This window comes from Vanessa tameamea, chromosome 5, assembly GCF_037043105.1.
Source record: "Vanessa tameamea isolate UH-Manoa-2023 chromosome 5, ilVanTame1 primary haplotype, whole genome shotgun sequence".
In the NCBI taxonomy this organism is placed as follows: Eukaryota; Metazoa; Arthropoda; class Insecta; order Lepidoptera; family Nymphalidae; genus Vanessa; species Vanessa tameamea.
This window is the reverse complement of record NC_087313.1, coordinates 9,702,303-9,726,788: the sequence shown is the minus strand read 5'-3', so window position 1 is coordinate 9,726,788 and position 24,486 is coordinate 9,702,303. Positions and strand designations below refer to the sequence as shown.

The following is a 24,486-nucleotide window of genomic DNA, read 5'->3' as shown; positions in this document are numbered from 1 at the left end:
CTAATTCGGTTATGTTAAAAGTTAACTACACAAGCAGGATCCATCTCACATGTATATGTACATACTATTTTAATAGTGTCGTAATGGAAGCATATTATTCAATTCCGTGAGTGCTAAACATAACGAGTTCTAAAGCCTAACTAGAAACGTTTAGTTTAGAGGAAGAGGTGAAAATTATTACAATCGAATCGAGAATTAATTTAAGATCACCTCAATATTTATTGTTCGGAGGTTTTTTATTACCTAATGGTCCGCCTTTTGCGTTTTGATATAACACACCCATTGCGTTTCCACAATACACGCTCACTACACCTATAATCTTTGTTTAGTATAATTTTTTTTTAATATTATAATTTGAAAATCATCTAGTAACTTCTAGAACATTAGGTTATATTTAAAGTTTTCGATTAGCCGGCTAAACAGGGAGATTAATTAATATCTCTTCTTAGTTGCCTTTGATTTTAATTTTTAAATAATTCCTCCTATATTATATATGTACCTATGATGACTATTTTCAGACAGATTATTTTCATTTATGTGATCTTTTTATATATTTAGTTTTTCTCATTGGGTTTAGCCAGCTAATCTCACAATAATAATTAAATCGAAGAAAGGAAATACAGGAATCACAAAAAATAAACTTACAATTAAATTTTACACCAAAATGTACTTACGTTTCAATTTTCGCTATTGAGATAAAACTATAATTATTAAAATATCAAAATATCAAAAAAAAAAAAAAAATATTGTTTCATCCACATTTCTTTCTACGGAGACTTCTTTATATTCCGATATCCTCGTAACAAACTAAATTAAAAAATATATTAATGACGATTAAAAATACTTGTTGATGTGAAAAAAATGCAGCATCATCTGTAAATAAATAACATTGTACATTAGATATACAGGTGTTCAAAATAAAACAATAAACGTTTTAAACCTTTACATTGTATTTACAATATTTTTACACAAAACCGTTACCCGCCCTCTTTCTTGGGTAGGTATTAAATAAAAAAGGGGGAGTCCTAAATAGCCTACAATCATATCGAACAGCAATTTTCGCGTGATTGACACACTTAGAAAAAAATATTAAATTACATAAGTATGTATATATAGACAGTGAATATACAGCTCTATTTAGCTCTCTTTCTCTCTACGTACTCTAATATTAATCTTTCGTCTCGCTCGTGTACAGAAATTTGCATAAACGTGGCGCGTCTTTAACATTTCTCTCAATTCACGTCCACTTATCGATCATCGTATCGCCGCCTAAGAAGTTTTACTTGAATATTTCCACTTAGTGTAGAGTGTAACTAACCTAACCCACTTCGTGTTATGTTAAATTATATGAAACTTGATAATGCTAGGAGATTAAAAATATTTTTAGCCTGTCCGTCGCCACGCCGCCGTGTAATGGAGGCCGTTGCATGTTTAAATGTTTATCCCGTTATGTATATTTAATGGAAAGCTATAAAACGTAACGTAACGTAAATATACACATGTTTGCGCATATGTTACTTTATATACAAACGGAGCTACTCGACGAGCAATGTATTTTCTCCTATTTTAAGTGTAACCAGCAACAAGCAGTCGTTATGTGACCGTCGAAAACTATCTCGAAAATTTATCACAATTAATTATGGTATAGACCGTATGAAACCTTTAAAGGGCAAAATTCAGGGCCTTTCCATGATTCTAAATTTAATAGTAATAATAAACTATCTATTATATAAATACACTGGAGACAAAGTTATCCTTATTCTATTTATAATTTTTTTTTTTTTTTTTAATAAATAAGAATTATTTTTACTTCGACATTAAATTTTTTATAAACATAAGTTCAGTTTTATTAATAAAAAAAAAATTATATTTCATAACTAAACAAAAGTTTGTTGTTTTTAAATATACCTAAATGCGTTATATCTGGGTTAAAATCGTCGTTTGAAACCTGACAACAACATAAGAATTATTTATAAGAACAAGCGCGCTGTTGAATTAACATTTAAGTTTTAACAATCTACACAGATAAAAAGTATATTAAAAATAAAAATTTGGATTAAAAGTACAAAAACTCACCTTATAAAATTATTAATAACCGCAGACTTGACAATATTTCGTTCCGAATATAGTTAATTAAATTAACTTCTTAAGTAAACTCACTGAGTGAGAGAATATTGATCTAGAGGGTTAAAGTCTTTGCTTGTCATGTGCGTTGCATTGTGCGCCATGCGGTATCCCCACAGAGACATCGCTTCCTTGCACGTCTCCTGAAAATAGCAGAACGTAGATTCAAATTTTTTTTAAAATTATTAACGCATATTTGGATCAAAGAGGAAAAATTAAAGTTAATTTCTTCATCATTTGATCGCTTAAAAAATAATGTGACGTTAGAGATCTTGTATAGACTAATGTATGAACATAGTTCACTTGTAATTATGTAATAATATTTACATATAATAATAAAACTCAGTGCGGGGCTTCTCCTCTAAACGAGGTTTGCTATTGCGTGGTTTCCTCGCGATATTTTCCTCCACCGCAGAGCACGAGATTAATTATAAAGTCAAATTAAGCACATGAAAATTCAATGGCGCTCGCCCGAATTCGGATTTGCAATCTTCGGTTAAGATTGACGTGACTCGCTAGTTATATCTTTAGGTTAATTATTATATCATTGTGCTCGTGTAATATATACCTACATATTTTGAATTTAACAATTTTTTTGAATTCCTCTTTTCAATCACAGCGAAGTTGTTATCGGCTCTTCGGAAGTAAAATGGTGTAGTTCTAAGTAGAATCGTGTTAGTTAAGTGGAATCGTGTTGTATTACAAATTATGAATTAATCAAGAACTGTTTGTAGTGTTTAGCAAATCGTAATGACGCATGAAAAACGTAAATCTAAGGTTTGTTTATCTTTACTCCTTCTTCGAGTGGGATAGACTATACAAATATCAATTAAAGTCAAGTCTTTTCACTCGAGCGTTCCTTTCGATGTCAAGTGATCATTGTGACAATATATTTAAATATCTATATTTTTTTTTTAATTTAAATCTCATATTATTAATAATTGTAATATATACTGACATTATTTATTACAATAAGAATTTATTTTAAATTTAATAATAAAACATATTTTTAATAACAAAGATGGCGTTAGTCCTTTTCGTCGCCTTCATCTAGCCGTTATTGAAATCCATAAACTGAAGTAACCAACAACGAAAGACAAATTTTATTAAAAAAAAAAGAATAATCTCTCAATTAATATAGCCAAAATTTACAACATTGTGTATGTTGTGAATTTTGAAACATACATAGATTTATGAATAATTTCGTCCGTTACTTGATAATATACAATATGCAATAGTACATAGGGTATTTTTATGCGCATAGATAACATCGTATATGTGTGCTATAGTGCGTTTTTGTGTGTGTAAAAAATAACACATTTAAAAATTATCACGTTATCAGGTTAAAAGATTACAGACTGCCGAATCGCAACCAATTATTTACCAGTTTTTTTTAATTATATTATAAAAATCAGTTATGATTGTTATTAACCGACTTTTAAAGGAAGAGTTCTCATGTATGTTCGGGAACCCAAGCTGATAAACAACTAGATGAAAACCAATGAATATACTTGGGAAATAAATGACAATTTATAACCGCTTTGTACGGAACAGCTTTATTCCGTGACGATCCGATTTAAATTTCGTAAAGATCTGATAATGAATTTCAGAGGCAGAAAACGGAACTCTTCAATAAATGCCAGCAAATCAACTAGCGATTGCTGCTACTTTACTATACTATTGCTAAATATGCTTTTATTTTAAATTCTATGCTGTTGTTAAAATATTCCTTATATACACTTATGTGAAGGGAAAAACGATACGGAGTTCTTATTTCAAATACTTAAGTAGTTACAGTCATATTAATATTATATATTTAATAAATACGTAATTTGTTATTTGTTTGTTATTAGTTGTTGATTTGAGAACATAATTCGAATTTGCCATGGAATTAATAAAAGATTATTCCGGCGTAAAAATTTGAAATAAAAGGACTGTCACCGATTTAATGTAAACGAGAGATTGTTGACAATTTTGATTTTATTCCAAATTCAGAATTATAAGGTTTATAAAATTAACCAAATAATAAAATTGAATTACGTGTGGTGTATTTGGTGTGACTTACGTTGTCGGTTATATCGATGTTAGGAAACCATGTTTCAGAAATCTGGCATCAGTTCAATCCATACCTATGGTATGATTGATGGATTGATAGCTTAGATTACAAAATGTATATAGATACTAGATCGGCAATGTAATAACGATCCGTCAATCTCGCGATACTCTTTCGGCACTCGTATAGCAATGTCGTATCGTATATATATATATATATTTATGTGATAGATGGCAAACGAGCAGGTGGCTCATCTGATGGAAAGTTACTACCACCGCCCATGGAAAACGCTGGGGGGCTTGCAGGTGCGTTGCCGGTCTTTTAGGAAGCAGTACGCTCTTTTCGTCAAGGTTCCCAAGTCGTATCGGTTCGGAAAAACCGCCGGCGAAAGCTGTTTCCACAGAGTGGTTGTGCGAGGCAGAAAATGTCTTAAAAATCGCGCTGTTGTGGATTTTCGGACATCTATTTCGGTGGTGCCGGTGAAACTTAGGATTTTGACGTGATGACCGAATGTGAAATTCAGCAGTCGGGATTAATCCAAACAATTCCTCGGAACATTCCCCGTGAAAAATTCGATAAAAGATGCAGAGTGATCCAACATCTCTACGCAAAATCAAAGGATCAAGCAGTACGGAAAGGGCTTGATCGTCGATGATTCGAGAAATATTAGCACGGCCGGTGTATAAGGTGTCTACGATACTGTCGTCTGCATAGCAGTGAATGTTTCTGATATGCAACAAGTCATTGATATGCAGAAGAAACAGAGTGAGTGATAGAACGCAGCCTTGTGGAACACCAGCATTGACGAATTTTAAGGCAGAGCATGCACCGTCGACAACGACCTAGATGCACCGATCTGCCAAAAAAGCTGGTAATCTAATTGCATAATTTCCCGGGAAGCCGATAGGAAGGAAGCTTCGAAAGAAGCGCTTTGTGCCACACGCGATCGAAGGCCTTCGCTAAGTCCAAACTGGCTGCTAATGCCTCCCCCTTGCTCTCAATTGCTTCCGTCCATCCATGAGTAAGGTAAATTAGAAGATCACCGGCTGAGCGACCCTGACGGAAACCGTACTGGCGGTCGCTAATCAGCTGGTGTTCCTCTAGATATTGCAGATTTCGCAGCAACAACGCTCAGATCATCTGGTGGTAAACAAACCTGTCCCCATGGGTATGGGCCGCATCCTATCCCAATCCGCTGACTTGTAGGGTCACACGCGAGAACAGCCCACGAAACGAGGTCGTGAATACCGCGCAACCAGCACTGTACTCCGAACGATACATTGGTCCGACGAGTTCAGAGGAGGATCGACGATAACCTGATAGCCATCCGGATGGGAAGTCAGCAGAAAGTCCAACAGGGAAGGTGTATGATCCTCCACGTCCGGTATTCGCGTTGGCGAGGTGATCAGTTGTGTCAAATCATATGCTAAAGCGAAGTCGAAAAAAGATCTACCCGCATGATCGGTAGTGCGTGATCCAAGCCATTCGCCATGGTGGGCATTAAAATCGCCAAGAATTACGATCTCTGCGGATGCGATCTGCTGCAGCACTGAATCTGTAGCCATTTGGACGTGCTCAACCAGTCGGTCGGTTTCGGCATTACCGCTATGGGACCTATAATTTTTTGTTGATTCGCGGATCGTCGTCGCAGTCTACACGCAGCCAGATAATCGATAGGTCCTGTCCTTCAAGCCTGCCGAGACGTCGAGAGCAGATATCATCTGTGACGTAAACGCACACACCAGCTCGTGGTACAAAGGAATGTTCCAATTTGTACCAAGGGTAAGAAAGAAAAGTCGCATCGTTAGGATGCGATATCTGGGTCTCGGTAAGAAAGAGCAAGGCCGGCTTCGCCGACTCATGGTGAAAGTGAACGGCGTACAAGTTGGAGTTGAGACCCTTATGCTGCAGAAGTTCACAGTGAGAGTGGTAGGAGTTACCTTATGATGACTGCTCCGCTTGCAGCGAACAGTGGCGAGCGCAAAATCCCCCCCCCTCAGAATTCGGAGGGCAGCCTGGGCATCCCTGCTCAGGTGGTGTACGTCCTGAACATGGATGCCCATGGATACCCTCCTGGGGTAATGTAACCAAATTCTACGGGCCTTCGGGACTTTGACATACCGGACGAAACGCGGTAGCATAGCTACCACTTTACGCCGATTTTAAGTGAGAGAGTGGTACTTCCCCGGGCGTGCTGGCCCATTCGGCTGCAACCCGAAGGTATGCAGTGTGGCACTACCACAATAGAAATATATATATTCTCCTTGTTTGCTAAGAATGAAGAGGCCATTTCTTTCCTCCAATGATAATTTGCGTAATTGTTTGCTATACTTCTAGTTTAGTTTAATAAATTAATATTAGTATATTATATTGTTATAATTTTCGACTTTTTCTTCATCCACAATTTTAATCCAAGTATTTTATATATAGCTTTTTGTATCAATCGATTTGGTAAAGGTATTCTCATTGTGTTAAACACATTGATCATGTAGTAAAATCCATCGCTTTAGTCCAACCTTACAGCTTCTTTTAAGTTCGTGGATTGACAAAAGAGCCGAGAACGCATCTTAACCGATGATTTCGGGTTCAAACCCAGGCAGGCACCACTGAAATTTCATGTGCTTAATTTGTGTTTATAATTCATCTCGTGCTCGGCGGTGAAGGAAAACATCGTGAGGAAACCTGCATCGTGAGAAAACCAACGAAATTCTGCCACATGTGTATTCCACCAACCCGCATTGGAGCAGCGTGGTCGAATATGCTCCAAACCTTCTCCCCAAAGGGAGAGGAGGCCTTAGCTCAGCAGTGGGAAATTTACAGGCTGCTAATGCTAAAAATGTAGTTTTGTTTTCCGGTTTGAAGGGTGAGTGAGCTATTGTAACATCGACACAAGGATCATAACTTCTTTGTTCCCAAATTTGATGGCGGTAATATGAGGAATGATTAATATTTCCTACAGCACCAACGTCAGTGGGCAATGGCGACCATTTACCATTAGGTGACCCATTTACCAGTCCGCCTATCTATATGACATAAAATACTCATCTCTGCTCATCTCTTATACCGTTAAGATATTATGGCCTTATGAATGGCAAAATTTAAAAACTGCATTTAAACACTCGCGAAAACAAACCGCTTATATTTATTAACGCTGCCGGTGTATGCAGATGAAAATTCAACGGCGTTGATCTAGATTGTTCTTTAGGTAGATAAAATAGATCAAGTGGCCTTCGAAACTCGAGTTCTCTCGAAACACAAGCCGACCTTGTTTTTAGCACTCTATTTAAATCAATGTTAAAAAGGTGAATTCTTTTTTTTTCAATTTTGTTAACCATAAACATAAAGAGGTATTGTTTCTGTTTTTATTGTTTTAGTGAGTGTTTTTAATGCGTATTAATATACACAAATAAAAAAGGTTTGATTTGGATGTAAATGGATTATGGAAATGAAATATAATGTGAATAATCTGTTATTACATTTCCTAACATTTTTAAACTATAATTTATTGTCCTAGTTTAATTATATTTGTATGTAAAAGTAATTATATATCTAAACATCTATTTATCTTAAACATACAAAGTATAACATGTTACATCTATACCCAATGTACCTTGACCATTTATTCGAACCTATAGTTGAGAGATCGCTCTAAACAGACAGAACCTTGTATTATTTTGTTTTAAGTGCAACTATTTTTATTGAAAGCAATAGTGTTTCATTAGTATTATTGTATCTTTATAACAAGAGACATTTGAGACTTTTACACGTTTCAGAAAGAAATGTTGACTATGAATTATGTCAACGGAGTGGCAGTAATAAGGCAGTTAATAAAAAACTTACAAAACTTTTTTATTAAGTAACATCAATTTAGTTCCTGCATGGGAAATTTGAGCTGCCATTTTTCTTCCCATATTAATTAGTAAGTTTAATTTATATCCAAGAATAAGAGAAAGAAGAAATTAATAAACTCACCTGAATTTCATCAACAAAATTAAAATCTAGGACATTCCTCCATCTGAAAGGCACATCACGGGAGACTCTGAACGTGGAACTCACACCGGCAACCTCGATATTTGTGTGAGAATGGAGAAATTCATCGACAGATTGTGTCACACCCAAACGTAGGAACTTTAGTAGGTCATATGATGTGCTACTTGGATTCAGGGCCAGTTCTTCATACCGCAAAGCCCTGAATACAAAATTAAGAAAATAAATAATTTGCTGACCAATGTTCCTCTTCTAATTAGAAAATTATGTAGGTTAGTGAAATTTAATATACTGCTAATATCCCGTACAATGTATTATCAAAAACTATCATGCATATTGCAGCACTTCACTTTAATTCATGTGCACAAACATGGAATATAATGCACATAGCAAATACATGATTCGACCTTAATGCCTGTTTATAAATGGAGAAACACAAAATATGTATATATTTTTGTTTGTCTCCAAATTTGGACCGCATGCGAGTAAAGTAGATTAATATACATTACACATGCCACATTTGCAATATTCTTTATTCACATAGACTAGCCAGCACTTCTCAATCCAATTACAGAGTTAAATTAAATTGAAAGTTACTCCCAGTTCGGAATGCAGATATTGCTCTGTAGCTAATCTTTTCCGACAATCAAGTTACATAGGTAATTAAATGCAATTAAATTATAATTTATCCTTCATGGAAATCAACGAATAATAAAATGTTATAAAAAAAGATCAAATCTTAATAAATCTAATACAATCATTTGAAGAATAGAACTTGTTCTAAGCTTGTATTCATTTGCATTTTCATATTTAGGCTAAGTGTATACAACTTTAATGATAGCCATGTATTTGTTTACACATTCTATTTAACCAGGATGTTGTTCATTATGAACAGTGAATGAGTAAAATTGGAAGCTCGGTTTGTTTACATAAGCTATATGTGGAAATAATTGGATTAAAGCCAGCTGCGATATCTGCAGCTTTTAGCTAATTATGTTTTATCTGTAGCAACCTAAATTTTGTTCCCTTTTTTTGTTATCATAAACTTACTTAATTTGTAAGAAACAATAACATATACACTTTCCTAAACAATTATTTTATATTAAATGGTCACAGTTAAAGAAAAAGCAAGTAGTTCATGAGAAATATCATCAATACACATAATTATTTTCATTGCATATATATAATTAATAATACATTTGTAGGATTATATAGTATTTTAATTAGTTATTTTTTGTACTAAATCATTATCATTAATAGATTATTATCAGTTGACTTACATAAATTTATCTGGATATTGTTGTAGGAGACGTCCAGCAGCTACATAGTCACTAATCATATCAGCACACAGCAGCTCAGGTTTCCAGCAATCAGGTGCCGGCTGGCAGAAGTTACGATGCTGCCTCGACTGCATCACTCCTCGAGGATCCCGGATTAACAAAATAACTTTCAAATTAAGCCTGAAATATCCAACTAAATTTAAACAATGTACAAAAAGGACTTTATATTGGTATTTTACTATTAATCCCAAAAGATAAAACATTTCCAATGATCAGTACATAGATATTTTTTTATCAGTGATAACTTTTCCAATTATCAGAGATGAATTATATTAATGGGCTTACTAGCTGTATGATGAATATAGATTTTAGTTTAAAATGAATATGGACATTCTATCTATTTATTTACATGCAACATATTTAATTTTACTGTGTAATAACTAGTTTGGAACCAGTGGTAGTTTTCTAAATGAATATTATTTTTGTTTGATTAGACTTAAATATATGTAAAGTTTAAAAAGCTAACTTTAACTTATTGTATGAAATACTAAATGAATACTCACTCTTTATCTTGCAAAAGTTGTTTAATAAGACGTAGCCTAACACGGACTACTTTCATACTTTGAAATGGAAACAGCCTACAGACCCTAGAAGTGAAGTCAGCATCGATGCACAGTTCTTTCTTATATTTACAATGGTCCCATAATCTTGTGTTATGGCTGAATTGATGCCAATGATTTTTTCCATAGTCGAAATAGTCCTCCATATCATCATAGTTACATTGAAACATTTTTTTAATAGTTTTCAATGCCTTGTCAGATTCTGGTGTACCTCTTATTTGTATAATTCCATAGTTTAAAAACGGTTCATAATGATAGAAATTTCCTGGCACGGCATTTAGAACTTCTCCAAGAAATGTTGTACCAGATCTCCATGTAGATATAATCAAACTTATTAAAGGTCTTCCTCCAGACTCTATGACTAAGTCTTCCAGCCTTTGTACACCAGATATACTAAAATTATAAGCCCACAATTCATGTTTAATTTTAAGTCTAGTTTTATCTAATATTTTTTCGATGTCAGGAGACCCATCGTAGGGGTTTGTTGGGATCGGCTGCAATAAATTTTCATCCACGTCTTCTATTTTCAAGAAGTTTTTTATATTTCTCCGACTCTCAGAAGCTGGACGGTAATTAGTGTTATCTGTATATCGACTTCCAGCAAGAATTAATAAAACACTGAGACCGAACGCAATGCATATTGAATAAAAATTAACTCTTCGCAACATTACTATTTAAAAAACACGAATTAAACTGATCGCTTAAAATCACAAGGATAGAATAGATGTTATATTTTAAAACAAACACTTCCAATATACAGTTACTATCATTTTTTATGAGTTATTTGAGTTTTTTCAATCATGATTCTTGCTTTCGCGTTTCCGCGGAAACACCGCATTGCACCTTCAACGCCATTTTGAAAGATTACTTGTCAAATGTATTATTTGTCAAAAACTTTTTTAATTTTCCGTCACTGTCGTTTGTCGTTACGTATCACTTGGTATATAGGTAGCTAGTTCATTAACATTAATTTAAAATGAAAGGCACTGAAATTTTAAGAAAAATTAAAAGCTTAATAAAGTAGAAACTAAAGTTTACTTATAAACGTCCTCCTCAACTAACATCCTCCTACTAAATGCATATAGAGTGTACTGTATAAATTTAAAATTTAAAAGCTGAAGCAAGCGCATTTATTGTAATTCGAACTAACTATTACTGAGTAGTGGGTACTCGCCATGCTTTCCTTATCTATGTTTGTATACAAAATACTACTAAACTGGTATAAAAAAATTAAGCAAATAAATATTTGGGTCGGCGCGGCGCCCACATCAAAATGATAACTTAAAATATGTGAAATTTTACACATTTTTTTTTCATTAACTGACTTGTAATTTGCCCAAATCAAAAAGCGGTCGTAATATATTCTTTCGTGTTTCCGCTGTGATGTTCATATTTATTTTTTTGCATTATGAAATCATTGATGAGACATGAATGGGAAATAACTTTCATGGTCGATCCTATTGACAAGAATTAAAACAACAGTCACTCGTAAAATAGGTCAAGCAAATCCTAACGCTGCCACCATAAAATGTTATATGTGTACAACTTTGGTAAACAACTGGCATTTAATGCCAATTCAATTGAATACACACTAAGATAAAATAGGTTAAAATGAATTACTTATTTAAATTTTATGAACTTAGTCGTAATTCTAAAGTTGTGTATAGATTTTAAATACATGTTATATTCTAAATAGGTATTACAGTTAATTTTATGCTTATAATTGATTATTTACACTAATCTTATGTAGCCGTAGCTATAAGGGTTTTCTCCAATACGGTTGTTTTTTTATTAAATATTCAGTGTAAAGTTGTGGTCTGAAATTAAATATGAAGAACAATTTTATAATTTAGTTTAATCGCAGGTTTTTTGCAAATTAATATATAAAAAATTAAACTTTATATCCAACAATATGCATTTTCCCCAAAGTTTCTCCTAAGAAAAACCACAGTATTACTTCCAAGCTGACTAAAAAAAGCAACCAAGCTTGTCTTACAGTAATAAATTTATAGCAACCACTTCTGATGAACTCTTTTACAAGGTCAAGGTCTTCTTGTAATTTCTAAAAAAAATAATATTTTTGTTAGTTTTTCTTTTACAATTTCCCTACCTAATTCGTTACCAATTCGCAATGTTTTTTTTAAAAAATATTTATGTATATTACAACTATCTGCTTGAAATATGAAAATCATATGAACAGTACATTTCCTAATCAATAGGAAATTAGTGAAAGATTTATTTATAGTTTAGAAGTGCTTTATTTATTATTTATGATAATGTTCTATTTTTGGTTAATTTTGAATACTGTATTACTGTCGGTCAGTGAGACAACACCAACAGTCCCCTTTATAAGATGGATACATCATTATCATGATTACATGAATTATTTGTCTATTATCACTATTGTATGTACATTATTGATGGTGATCGCTTCCTGTCACGCGTTGGACATATTATATTACACAGTACACAAGTTTGTGCGAATACAGGTTTACTATCTATTTCTTCACTTTGATAATCTGCGGGAACTACCACATCATAAGCATTGGCCCGATAAAAATTGGTTTTCTATCGAAACGCTCACCCCGTCTCTGGTTTCATACGAGCTCGAGATCTGCAGTCTTTAATTATCAGTCTAACATATTATACATAAAACACTTAATTCAGATATCAATTAAATATCAGATTACCAACCTTCATTTCAGCAGATTTTGGTAGAGATATCTCTAATTGATAAAATCCCTTTGCAACACTTATTTTTCGACCCCATTCAGATTGCAGCGCTTTCGAAGACTTCTCTTTTAAAAACTCTTTCAATTCAATGTTTCTTTGTCGAAAAGCCGGTATATTTATGTTACTCAGCTCACTTAACAATATCGACCTAAAACCTTTACAAAATAATGTGGAAAATGTACTTAATAGAATTGTTAAGTTGTTATATGGGGTATTGTTAAGGTGAAAGCCTAAGTATTCACATATTTTTTTTTAGTAATAGATTTGTATACTAGGGTTCAAATTAACTCGTACCTAGCAGGTAGTCTCATTCGGGATTGCAGATACAAAGACAATATATGAATGTTACTAAAAAGACAAGGACTTAATCACCCAGAGGTAGAAAGCAGTGACAACGGGGAAGAGTTGGTCTTTAAGTCCACTCGAAATAAAAATGGCAAAGATATTGATGTAGATCTCGATAAACTAACTGATGTCTTCCAGACATAAATCGGATCACCACATTTGACAACGAGACCTACGCTAAAAGAAAACGACTACAAACATGAATGTCAACGGTTAACATAATTTTTTACCCGATCCTGGTTAGGTTTAGATAGCCTTTGATAGTATTTGTGTTCAAGAAACTTCAACCATCTGAGCGTATATAGTCTGTTATTGACTGTGTGTGAGAAACTCTGCTATATTATTAGGAACAAAGTTTAAATTGGTTTCGGAGTACTGATATATAATGATAAGCTCAGTATGAACAATATGTTGGACCCTTATAATCGGTAGCTATCAATATAATATTTCCTACCAGAAGGGGGAAAAATGTTTTATATGACTGCCTATCCCAATTAGTTACTAAATTCGAATACTTCACCATCAGCAACTTAAACCGCTGTATATAGAACACCTGTACTTACAAAGTCTAATTGCAAATCTTTAATTCCCACACATAACACGATACACTTTTGAGTTGAGAACCATCTAAAAATCTACCGTTTTACAGCGTTTGGCACCTGACAGAGTAGAAAGAATTAGACTATAAACAAGAAATGAACATACAAAATACTAGAGGAAGTGTTTTGAATTATCAGTAGAAGGTAAAATCGTAAAGTGGCAAGGCCGGATGGTCTTATCCAAAGCACTCAGTCAAAAAAGTTCTAAGCTAACATAGAGGACACCCAGTCTGTGTTTCTTTATGAAAGTACTGTCACGTTTTTATGTATAAATGCCATCACTTGATGAGGTCATTGAGATTTTTGTAAAAATATCTCTAGGTGTCAGGAAAACAAGCCAAACAATACGAAACATCCAAATTTCGCATGGTCGATACCTGAAAAAATATGGGGAAGAGAGCGTACAGACTATACAGGATCGTTTGTGAGCTCGTATAATGCAAAGACCGATAGTTTTGTACTCATTGTCAAAGATGAAGAACAATAGCTCCTACAGCAACCCAGCCTCGCCGGAGCCAACGTAAGAGATTACTTATCATAAAAATGGTATTTATTTTATATAACGAAACAACAAAATAATTAATATAAACGCATTTTACTTAAATCTGTTGGATGAGTTTTAGACTACACAAATAATTTCAGTTATTACAGTTATTTGCGGATTCAGTTAATATTATATTGTGTTTGTTATATATGACAAATTCACCAAATATTTGGTAAAACATATTTTTAGTATGTTTTGGGTTGAATCAAATGGAGAAGTAGTTAATTAAAATCTTACGAAAGAGAATGTTGGTGTTTTTAGCAGCATTACTTCCAATCGACATTTTGAGATGATCGACTAATGATTTATATTTTTATTATGTAAATATTAATTTTACAATTGACACCGATATGACTTTTGTTATATGTGTCAGTTAAATTCATACATTAACGATATTTAAATATTAAAACTTTTTCAAATTATTGAACTGAACAAATGTGTTCCAATCGGCCGTTTTAATTTTCTTAAGTCTAAGAAGTTTTTACTATTTTGTTACAGAATAACTTACAGAAGTTGCTTAGAAAATCAAAACGTTATTTTTAAATATAGTAAAATAGGTACATCATTTTTATCATACTCACGATCTCACCAATCGATAGTTATGGAAAATAATTTACAACTGACGATTTCTTTGCTTTGTATTAATAATGCTTTTGAACGATCCAATCTAGAACATTATTTTATAGACTCCACATTGCCAGAATCGAACGGATCAAGTAATTTTCACCCGGATGGTAGTTTATGCCAAAAATATTCTCAAAAACATATATTTTGATAAGCTAGGATATTTCTGAGATGATCTCATAAGCCATAATCATTAGATACATTTGGTTTGATTTATAAGTGTACTAACATTTTCTGCTAGGTTAATACAATTAATAAAATATTTTAATCCTCAATCCTTCTATATACAAAATGTGTAAATATATACACTAACAGTAAATTTGTTTTTGTATTTAATTTAATTCTATGTACAGGCATTTGTTTTTGCGCATAAGGTATTAAGCACAGTGCGGAGTTGATCTTAATACGGGTTCTCAAAAAATTAAAATAATGCATATAAGAAAAGTAATGCAGGTTCCAGACACTATGTATAGTAAACTGTAAATTGTTTACTGTATACTACTCGAGTGTTGAACGAAATTCGGAATCATGGTCATATTTGCGAAAGCATAATATGTATAATGCAATATATGTTATGCCTTCGCAAATTACAATTCGCGGGTGCAATATTTATTCTTTTAATTAGCATTACTCGTGTCCTTTCGTTTTTATTGTTTTATCAAGTTTACTTGTTATTAGCTTGGTTCATACTTAATGAAAGTGTTGTTTACACTTATAATAACATTATAAATACCATTAACTAAAAACAGACACATTTTTTTTTTAAATAATTTAATGAGATTACGATGAAATAATATCCATTTATTTTTTAGCCTTAATCTTTTTTTTGTTCACTACGTTTGGTAGTCTGTTTTTTTTTAGTTATTTCAGGGGATTTTTTTGTTTCTTTGTTTACTTTTTTTTCATCTTTTTTAGCTCCTGCAGAGGCTGCAGTTGTAGCTTGAGCTTTCTTTTCTGCTGCAACTTTAGCTTTTTTAGCAATTGCCTCAGCTTTTTTCTTAGCTTCTTCAGCTTTCTTTTTAGCTTCTGCTTTTTTCTTTTCTGCTAATGCTTTTGCAGCAGCTTCTTTTCGTTTTATTTCCCTCAATTTTTCTGCTTCTATGTCATCTATTCTATTTTTTATTCCAGCAATAAAATTATCAGCTGCTTTTGAAACTCTTTCTTCCAAATATTTTCCCTTAGGTCCATGAAAGAAATTTAATGTCAATGGTGGTACAAGTTCTGTTTTTGCATATTGCCATGCATTTCCTAAAGCTGGTTTCAAAGTTTTACTTGCTTCTAAAAAAAAGTAAAAAATATATTTAAAGCAAGTTTATAAGTAAAAGCTTTCTTCCTTTCTAGACTTTTTAGTTTAATCAACATGGACAAAATATTAAATATTAATTTTTCGTTTTTGATATTCTCTCTTTAATTTTTTCTAATTCTTTCTCAAGATAATCTTTTTCTTTGGGTAGTTGACGATCCCGAAGCGCGGTCATTGATGAAATCAACTTATTAGTACATTTATCTAATACTGCTTCTGTCTTTTCCACAATAGAATTAGAAACTAAGGATTTTGCTGATGTATTTTGAATTAAGTTTTTTCCATAGACCCATAATTTTGTGACAAATGGTCGAACTGTTCTCAGAGAAACTGCAAAACAAATTTGCTTATTAACCTTAAATATTTCATATTATTTTCAGTGGAATTTGTTTTGCAATGTTTCTTTGAGAGATAACGTATTAACCAATACTCACCTAATGCCAAATCTAACGCTATTCTTGTAACTCTCGCCATTATTGCTTTTTACTATTGTTGTGTCTCAAATCGTTGAGTTATGTACAAAAAATATTTACGCATGTGAAGTTGAAATCTGTCATATTTGACGTAAGTGATCGGACCTACAGCGCTTCTATTAAAACGATGAAAAGATAAAAAAGATTGAAAAATGTTTTTATAAAATATTAACAATGCCAGTGTCCCGTTAAATCTACAGATATATAAACTAATTTTATTTGTGGTTGAAAGAGATTCTCGTAACGTATTTTGCGAGAATGAAACATTTTATCATTGTAGGTACAGTTGCTAAGAAATAGCTTAATTTACATACATTACATTGACAGCCTGTAAATTCCCCACTGCTGGGCTAAGGCCTCCTCTCCCTTCGAGGAGAAGGTTTTTGGAGCATATTCCACCACGCTGCTACAATGCGGGTGGGTGGAATACACATGTGGCAGAATTTCGTTGAAATTAGACACATGCAGGTATCCTTACGATGTTTTCCTTCACCGCCGAGCACGAGATGAATTATAAACACAAATTAAGCACTTGAACATTCAAATGTCTCCCGTATATACAAAAAAAAATCTAGTCGAATTAGTATACAATAGATTGGATGGAGTGGAAGATGACAATTGGAACAAAGGAACTGGAATAGAAGCTTGCATAGACCCAAGACTGGAGCTTAGACTTGCCAATAATAGTCACTACTTAGACGACATACACTTTGGAACCGTTCTTAAGACGTGAACATAATTGAGTTTGAAATAGTTATGAGCGATTAAAAATGTATAAATTTAGCAATTAAGCGACGAGAAAAGCACAATTGCACCACTAAATAAAAATTATGACGATTAATAATAATAAACATTTAACTTTGAAATTGGTCTTTTAACCTTTAACTTCATAAATTAAAATTATCAATTTTTTTTTCTCCAAATATATTATTTCCTACTAATAATTTAAGTAAGGAAATCCTCCTATCGCATATCAAAGAACAACAAAAACATTTAAGATACCACATTGTAGATTATACTTGCCTTAGTTGATTACATTACAATTAAAATAATTGGCGTTACATTTGACAATTAGAGACGGCCATTTCCTTACAAAGCTGTTGTGTATTGCATAAACATACTGTATTGCGCGATGAACTCCAATATCTGTATGTGTGTGGGTATGTCTGATATTCTTCAAAATTAAAAGAAAAAGGTTGCAAGTCCTGGTGGTAGTATTTATTAATATTTTTACTTGGTGGTAGGGCTTTGTGCAAGCCCGTCTAGGTACCACCCACTCATTACATATTCTACCGCCAAGCAGCAGTACTCATTATTGTTGTGTTCCGGTTTGAAGGGTGAATGAGCCAGTGTAACTACTACTAACAGGCACAAGGGATATAACATCTTAGTTCCCAAGGTTGGTGGCGCATTGGTGATGTAAGGAATGGTTAATATTTCTTACAGCGCCATTGTCTGTGGGCGGCGGTGACCACTTACTATCAGGTGGCTCATTTGCTCGTCCGCCTACCGACACCATAAAAAAAATAGCAAATATGCGATAAAAATTAAATTCGACTTCGAAATCAGCTTAAAATTCATAATGAAGAAAGTGAAATTAAATTTCATATATCATAGATTTTTTTTGTAAGTGTACAACGAAGATCACAGAAACGAAGTAACTTATAAATGCAAGTCACCGATCACCATAATATCTTATTTCGTTTGCAGCTTTACTGAGACGGAGTAAATTCAGGATTTGATTTGTTTCGGTTAGATTTTAATTATATTAAGATTTGCTTGTACGTAACATGTACAATATTTACTTACTATTGGAATGTTATGTTTTAAAATAACTTTAATATTTGTATTGATTATCTAACAGAACAGTAGAGCTATTCAGTAAGAAAAAAATCGAATTTTACCGCAGAACACAACACGTGCAATATCAGACACGAATCAATTCGTTACAGTATATAACGATTTATCCTACAACTCCATTCGTAGACAATTTGTCATAAAGATTTTATTTAAAAAAAGTGTCCCAAATGTTAAATCAAGACAAGAACTTAATTATCTCGTATTAAAATTTGATTTCCGCGTAGTTTGTACGTACAGCATAAACAGATTCAATTTTTATTTTATAATTAAGAACGTTTTTGACCAATTTAAAGATAATAAGTAATACGTTTTATTTTTGAAAAGTTGCTCTACAGTTACGTGTTTATACAGATATGTTAATAAAAATAAATGTCTACTATATCTTTCCTTTGTTAATAATAATAATATAAATCTCTTTTATTGAGTAGAATTATTATTTTAAATACCATCAATAATGGAAGCATAACTTCTTTCTTAAGAAATAATTTAAAAGTGTAAAAAATAATATTGTAAATGTTGTATATTGTAATAATCTATAATATACATTTTCATTTTTTCTGAGTTTTCTTTTACTCTGAGGTAAAACAATGAAGGCCTTGGTTGGAGTAAGGTTATTTCCTTTCCCTACCCTTGTATTTTCACTAGTTTTGAATTAATTTAATTGACTTTCATAGTCTAGTCTAGTCTTAATAAATATATGAATGGTATTTTGATAAACGAGACGGATTGTATTAAACTCGTTTTAAAGAATATAACTTGACATAATGTCATTTATTTTAATGATATATTTCAAAACGATTATTGTAATACATAAGCTGTATTATATTATCCAATGAGAAATCGTCTCGAGGATCGTACGATTATTATTAATCTGTGGTGTGCGGTTAGTGTTAATGTGGAGCAAATTATTCGATTCTTCGAATTTTGTTTTTTTTTTCGGTCGATGACACGCATCCTTGAGCAATTCTGGTTATTGAACTTTATTATAAGGCAGCTTAAATAATTTTATTGTTTCTTATTTTTTAAGCACAAGATTTATAATGTACAATCAGAGGAATCATGAAAATAAACAGGTTGTAAATACTCCTGCTGGGCACACGCCGAGGAGAGAAGCTTAATTCAGCACGAGATAATGAAGCAGGTATAACGTGCATGTTTTGCCATGATATTTCTCTTTACCACTGAGCACGAAAGGAAAATCATAAATACAAATAAAATACATGAAAGTCAGTGGCGCTTATGGATTTGTACCCGGGGTTGTCAGTTAAGATTCAAGTGTCCTACTGGGTGAGCTGCGTTAAATAATGTGAGGGACTCTAGTCCTAGATGCTCGTTTTTAAATTATATAATATATACTAGCTGCCTGATGTTACTTGTGAGGTGACGTCTGACAGAAAAGTATGGAAGAAGACATGATGCGTCGACCCCAAATAAAATTGGGATAAGGGCAGGAGGATGATGACGATGACACTGGCTAGTATCATCGGCGTGTGACCAGCAGGACTATTTACGACCAGTTCTATTCATACAAATTCTGGCAGCTGCCTGAATTTCTATGGGTAAAATAAGGATTTTTTTCTCGTGGTATTTTTTAAGCAATGAGATATAAACATTCACCAACCGTTCTAAAATATGTCTATATATATCTAAAATATGCAACAATCTTACAATTTATAGTTATACAATTGATATATGTATATATATAAATACATAATAAATACTCATTTTATAATACTTTTTGGTTGGTTTGGCAAGTTATGGTTGAAAGTACAAAATTTTTTTCGAAGACATTCGAAAATAATTTCATTGTATTTAAACATTGCGAGTTTTTTTGCCGAGATGGCCCAGTGGTTAGAACGCGTGCATCTTAACCAATGATTTCGGGTTCAAACCCAGGCAGGCACCACTGAATTTTCATGTGCTATATCTCGTGCTCGGCGGTGAAGGAAAACATCGTGAGAAAACCAACGAAATTCTGCCACATGTGTATTCCACCAACCCGCATTGGAGCAGCGTGGTGGAATATGCTCCAAACCTTCTCCTCAAAGGGAGAGGAGACCTTAGCACAGCAGTAGGAAATTTGCAGGCTGCTAATGAGTTTTTTGCACGTTTTTTCTTACTTAATAGACTAATACAATTCATTATATTTGCTACCAAACACAATCGTCCTACATTTTAGTCAAATCAAATACGCAGTACTGTTTGTTAATTATTATTGTTGATTAAATTAAATATTTGTCATAGTAATTACCTATGTTTGAATTAGTGGAGCGAAAATGTCCGGTAAATATTTGGCTACCTAATTGTAACTGAACACCGCCTATAGACATTGGCATCTCCAATCAGCCAACAACCTTGGGAACTAAGTTATTACGTCCCTTGTGCCTGTATTTACATTGGCTCACACACCTTTCAAACAAAAAATCATCAAATAAAAACGATTGCTGCTTGGCTTCAGAATATATTATGAGTAGGTGGTACCTATCCAGAGCCAGAGCCAGAGCCGTACTTCTAAGGAAATCGAATTTACTAAATAAATAAAAACTAAAAATTTAGTTTAGTTAGTAAAAAAAGTTAGTAAATACTTATTTATTTCTGTGTTATTTGTGAGAAATTATTACTTGCTATTCAACCTTTCGAAATGATCGTTGCAAATCTATTTCAATCTAATTAAGGATTGGTAACCTATATGTTATCAGTAATTTACACTATAGGTATATTGAAATACGTGCAGTAAAAACTGTGAATATGCCATTTAATTAAATTGATTTTGTTGACAAAGTGCAGTTGCATAGCACAAAAAGCGAAGCTAATTCCATCATTGCCCGGCTCTGCCAGACAAACTTGCCAACGATAAGCAGATACTCTCGAAATAATTGCGGCAAACGGTTGCTAAACTAAGGGTTCCAATGGGGTTAAAATAAAATAAAGCTCAACTAATGGCAACATTCCATGGCTCATCCAGTAAACCTTTGCCTTTGCTTAATCAGATAATCGCAAAGGCAGCAAATGTATAAATTAAAATACAGCTATAAATTATAAAAAATTCTGTGATTTATAAAAAAAAAAACAACAATACCAAGCTTTTTCTGGCAATATATAAATATATACCAATTGTCATGGATCTACGGTAAAGCAGTTGAAGTGTGGCACTGCCATCTAGTGACGACTTACACGAAGCATATCTTAAACAGATAACCAACTACTATTTTGATATACTCGAGTTCGCCTAGTAAACGAAATTTAATCATAACATCTGCCAAGCATTCTCCACTCTAAACGAACGTATTAGTAATAACAATACGTTACTAATAATAATAATAAATAACCAATTTTTTTATTTATAATATTAAAAATTCTGTAAGAAACAGAGTAGAAAAACTGAACTGTTTTGCCTTTGTATGTTTATATATATCGATATGACGAGTATTCCGCCCCGGCTTCGCACGGGTTCGCACGGTTTCGCAACCTCTAGGACTCAGTAAGCAAAATAGCAAAATATGATGTGAAAAAATTTTGTTTAAGTAACAATTTTTAGAATTGGATCATTAGTTCCGTAAATTACTTCCTATATACAAACAAACAAGTTTTACCACTAATACCACTTTATAATTAATAAAGATAACAAAGGATGTCATAAGTCACAATAAGGTCTAATTATTGTGTCACAATTCGTGTCTGCCTGTCACTTTCGCATCACAACTCGCTAAATATAATGATTACCTAGAAAAACATTCCTTTATTACGTGAAGATGTCTTCATATTACGTCTCAGATATTGTAAATATGAATTATAATATGTATAATAATGGCATTATGAAACGATGAAATTTGTTCTTGTAATCTACGGAACTAATGATACAATTCTAAAAAAACTGAATCGTAGAAAGCTACGTAATTTCTGAGTGCTATGGTATACGTTGTATTTATAATAGACCATATTCGTCATTAATAAATTGAACGCGCGAAGTCGGGATAGATCGTTAGAATATACATATGTATATTACTTAAGGTAGAGAGAAACTCTTAGTAGCTCCTGGGATTAGCGACCTGGGAATAGGTTTTAGGGTGTCCCCCTTTGAGCATCAACCATCACCTTCACTGTACGTGTTACCCACCCTGCCTACCCTCAGGAATAAGCTGTTAGCGCAGCTCGTTCATAAAACTAACTGCAAATTTCGACAGGCCAAGGTCTTAAAGGATGTTATAGAGATTTTGCTGGTGTACCTTTCACTCCCACTTTTACAGCATATAAACTAACCAGTTTAGTTAATTAACTGTTAGTTCGTAATATTTATTCGTTATTATAAACTTACACTACAACTACAACACTTCAATAATTTATATACATAAAAAAGTCTCTATCTAATTCACTATACATATATATATATTTTTTAATAAAACGGTATTGCAGTAGTAGTTTTTGCAACGGAAAATAAAACGGTTAAATACACAAAAAACTGTCACGTAACTGTATCGATAGCAATCGCCCACGCGGAGTCGCAGGCGCGTCTGATAATATAACGTAGGAGAAGAATTACGTAACTAATATAAAAGTAGAAACTAAAGGAGTGATTCACATTTTCTATCCAGTATAGTTAGCGAGATTGGCGTCATTTCAAACTATTGCAGTGTTAGAATACAAGTGTGAATTGAACAATGCGTGTGTATCTTGTAAACAATAGGACATAACACTCAACGAAGGCGATTCTTATACAGCCGTGACTTGTTTAATTTAGAGGCTAATCATTTACATTACGTTTTTGTCGACGAGGTTCGAGGATAATTTTCTTAATATCAGCTATAATTTTTTTTTTTTTATTTACAGTGGCAAGGGTTGTTGCACAAATAAGACTGTATCATCTTATGAATTATAACGTATCATTTTTATAAGGAAGAAATGTAATTTAATTCGTTATAAAATATAGTATGTACATATTACTTAGGTTTTGAATATGTAGGTATCTCTAATCATTGGAAGTAATCTTTGTACAAGTACATAAAAAGTGTGTCGTAATAATAAATGTGAGTTTTAGTAATAAAATAATAATTGTACAGAATAAAACCCGGTTCCTAAAGGGGCGGGGTATCCCTCAAGGACTTACGCAGCGTCAATAAAAGTGACAGAATGATGACGTTTATATTGTAGAATCGAGTAGTGTAAAACTTAAAAAACCGCGACCATACCATTATCTATAAAAACGACAAAAAAACCATGTCTGTTGTATGAGAGCCCCACTTCAATATTTATTTTATTCTGATTTTAGTATTTATTGTTATAGCGGCAACATAATAAACAATAAATTCATCATCTGTAAAATTGTCTAACTATCACGGTTCATGACATAAAGTCAGGTGACAGACGGAGACACTGACGGACAGCGGAGTCGTATACTAACTTATACGTTTATTGATCTCATTAAATCTTACAAAATTATGAATAAAGTTAAATACATAATTAAACGAAACAAAATTAAAAAAATAAACAAAATATAAGGCATTAATGGCTACATTAGTTAATTAATTACAGGCTAAATATTTATACATGTCAGTGCATATTTTATAAATTGATATTTAAATTTAACTTATTTACTTTATTTTTAAAAGAAAACATTATACACGAATAAAATATCAATATCCGAATATAATTTATTATAATTTTGACAGCTATGGTATAAGAAGATAATTTATTAGGACTTTTCGTTTTACAAATCGGCACATTAAATAATGGCTTGTATCCAGAATTAATTCGTGGACAGTTAAATTCTATATTATACAATAGAAAAGGTGATTCTATAAAACTGTTAATTACTTTATATAAGAAAAGCTGTATGTTAGCAGAAGATTCAGCTCTATAACACAGATGTTTGTAGAATTTTCTTTTTATGTAATTTTTATTAGTGATGCTTAAGATCTTCCATTCAATTTTATTGAATTAAACC

At 32.7% G+C, this 24,486-nt stretch overlaps 2 protein-coding genes across 3 annotated transcripts; both read right to left on the bottom strand.

The window, feature by feature from the left end:
* Window positions 1–294: 294 nt before the first annotated feature.
* Window positions 295–11,156, bottom strand: LOC113392393 (carbohydrate sulfotransferase 4-like). Its single transcript, XM_026628809.2, has 5 exons — window positions 10,008–11,156; window positions 9,445–9,624; window positions 8,150–8,366; window positions 2,077–2,267; window positions 295–873 (listed from the first exon to the last, which is right to left on the bottom strand). Exons 1-4 carry the CDS (start codon window positions 10,730–10,732, stop codon window positions 2,157–2,159), a joined length of 1,233 nt encoding a protein of 410 aa, XP_026484594.2. The 5' UTR covers window positions 10,733–11,156; the 3' UTR covers window positions 295–873; window positions 2,077–2,156.
* A 4,550-nt stretch (window positions 11,157–15,706) lies between these two features.
* Window positions 15,707–16,841, bottom strand: LOC113392572 (tol-Pal system protein TolA-like). 2 transcript variants are annotated; one of them, XM_026629071.2, is made up of 2 exons: window positions 16,647–16,841; window positions 15,707–16,187 (listed from the first exon to the last, which is right to left on the bottom strand). In XM_026629071.2, the coding sequence occupies exons 1-2, from the start codon at window positions 16,684–16,686 to the stop codon at window positions 15,724–15,726; spliced, it is 504 nt and encodes a 167-aa protein (XP_026484856.2). In that variant the 5' UTR covers window positions 16,687–16,841; the 3' UTR covers window positions 15,707–15,723. The 2 variants fall into 2 exon arrangements, 1 of the variants encoding a protein (XP_026484856.2); XR_010310009.1 differs by having other exon boundaries at window positions 15,910–16,542.
* Between the last annotated feature and the right edge of the window lie 7,645 nt (window positions 16,842–24,486).

Bases quoted from the DNA above. Each gene is read 5' to 3' on its own strand.
- LOC113392572 (XM_026629071.2), bottom strand. From the start codon at position 16,686: ATGGCGAGAGTTACAAGAATAGCGTTAGATTTGGCATTAG. The intron at 16,188-16,646 runs GTGAGTATTGGT...ACTTTTTTTTAG, and splicing joins AGCGTTAGATTTGGCATTAG to AAGCAAGTAAAACTTTGAAA.
- LOC113392393 (XM_026628809.2), bottom strand. From the start codon at position 10,732: ATGTTGCGAAGAGTTAATTTTTATTCAATATGCATTGCGTTCGGTCTC. The intron at 9,625-10,007 runs GTGAGTATTCAT...TGGATATTTCAG, and splicing joins CAACTTTTGCAAGATAAAGA to GCTTAATTTGAAAGTTATTT. The intron at 2,268-8,149 runs GTGAGTTTATTA...TGCTATTTTCAG, and splicing joins ATTTTGTTGATGAAATTCAG to GAGACGTGCAAGGAAGCGAT.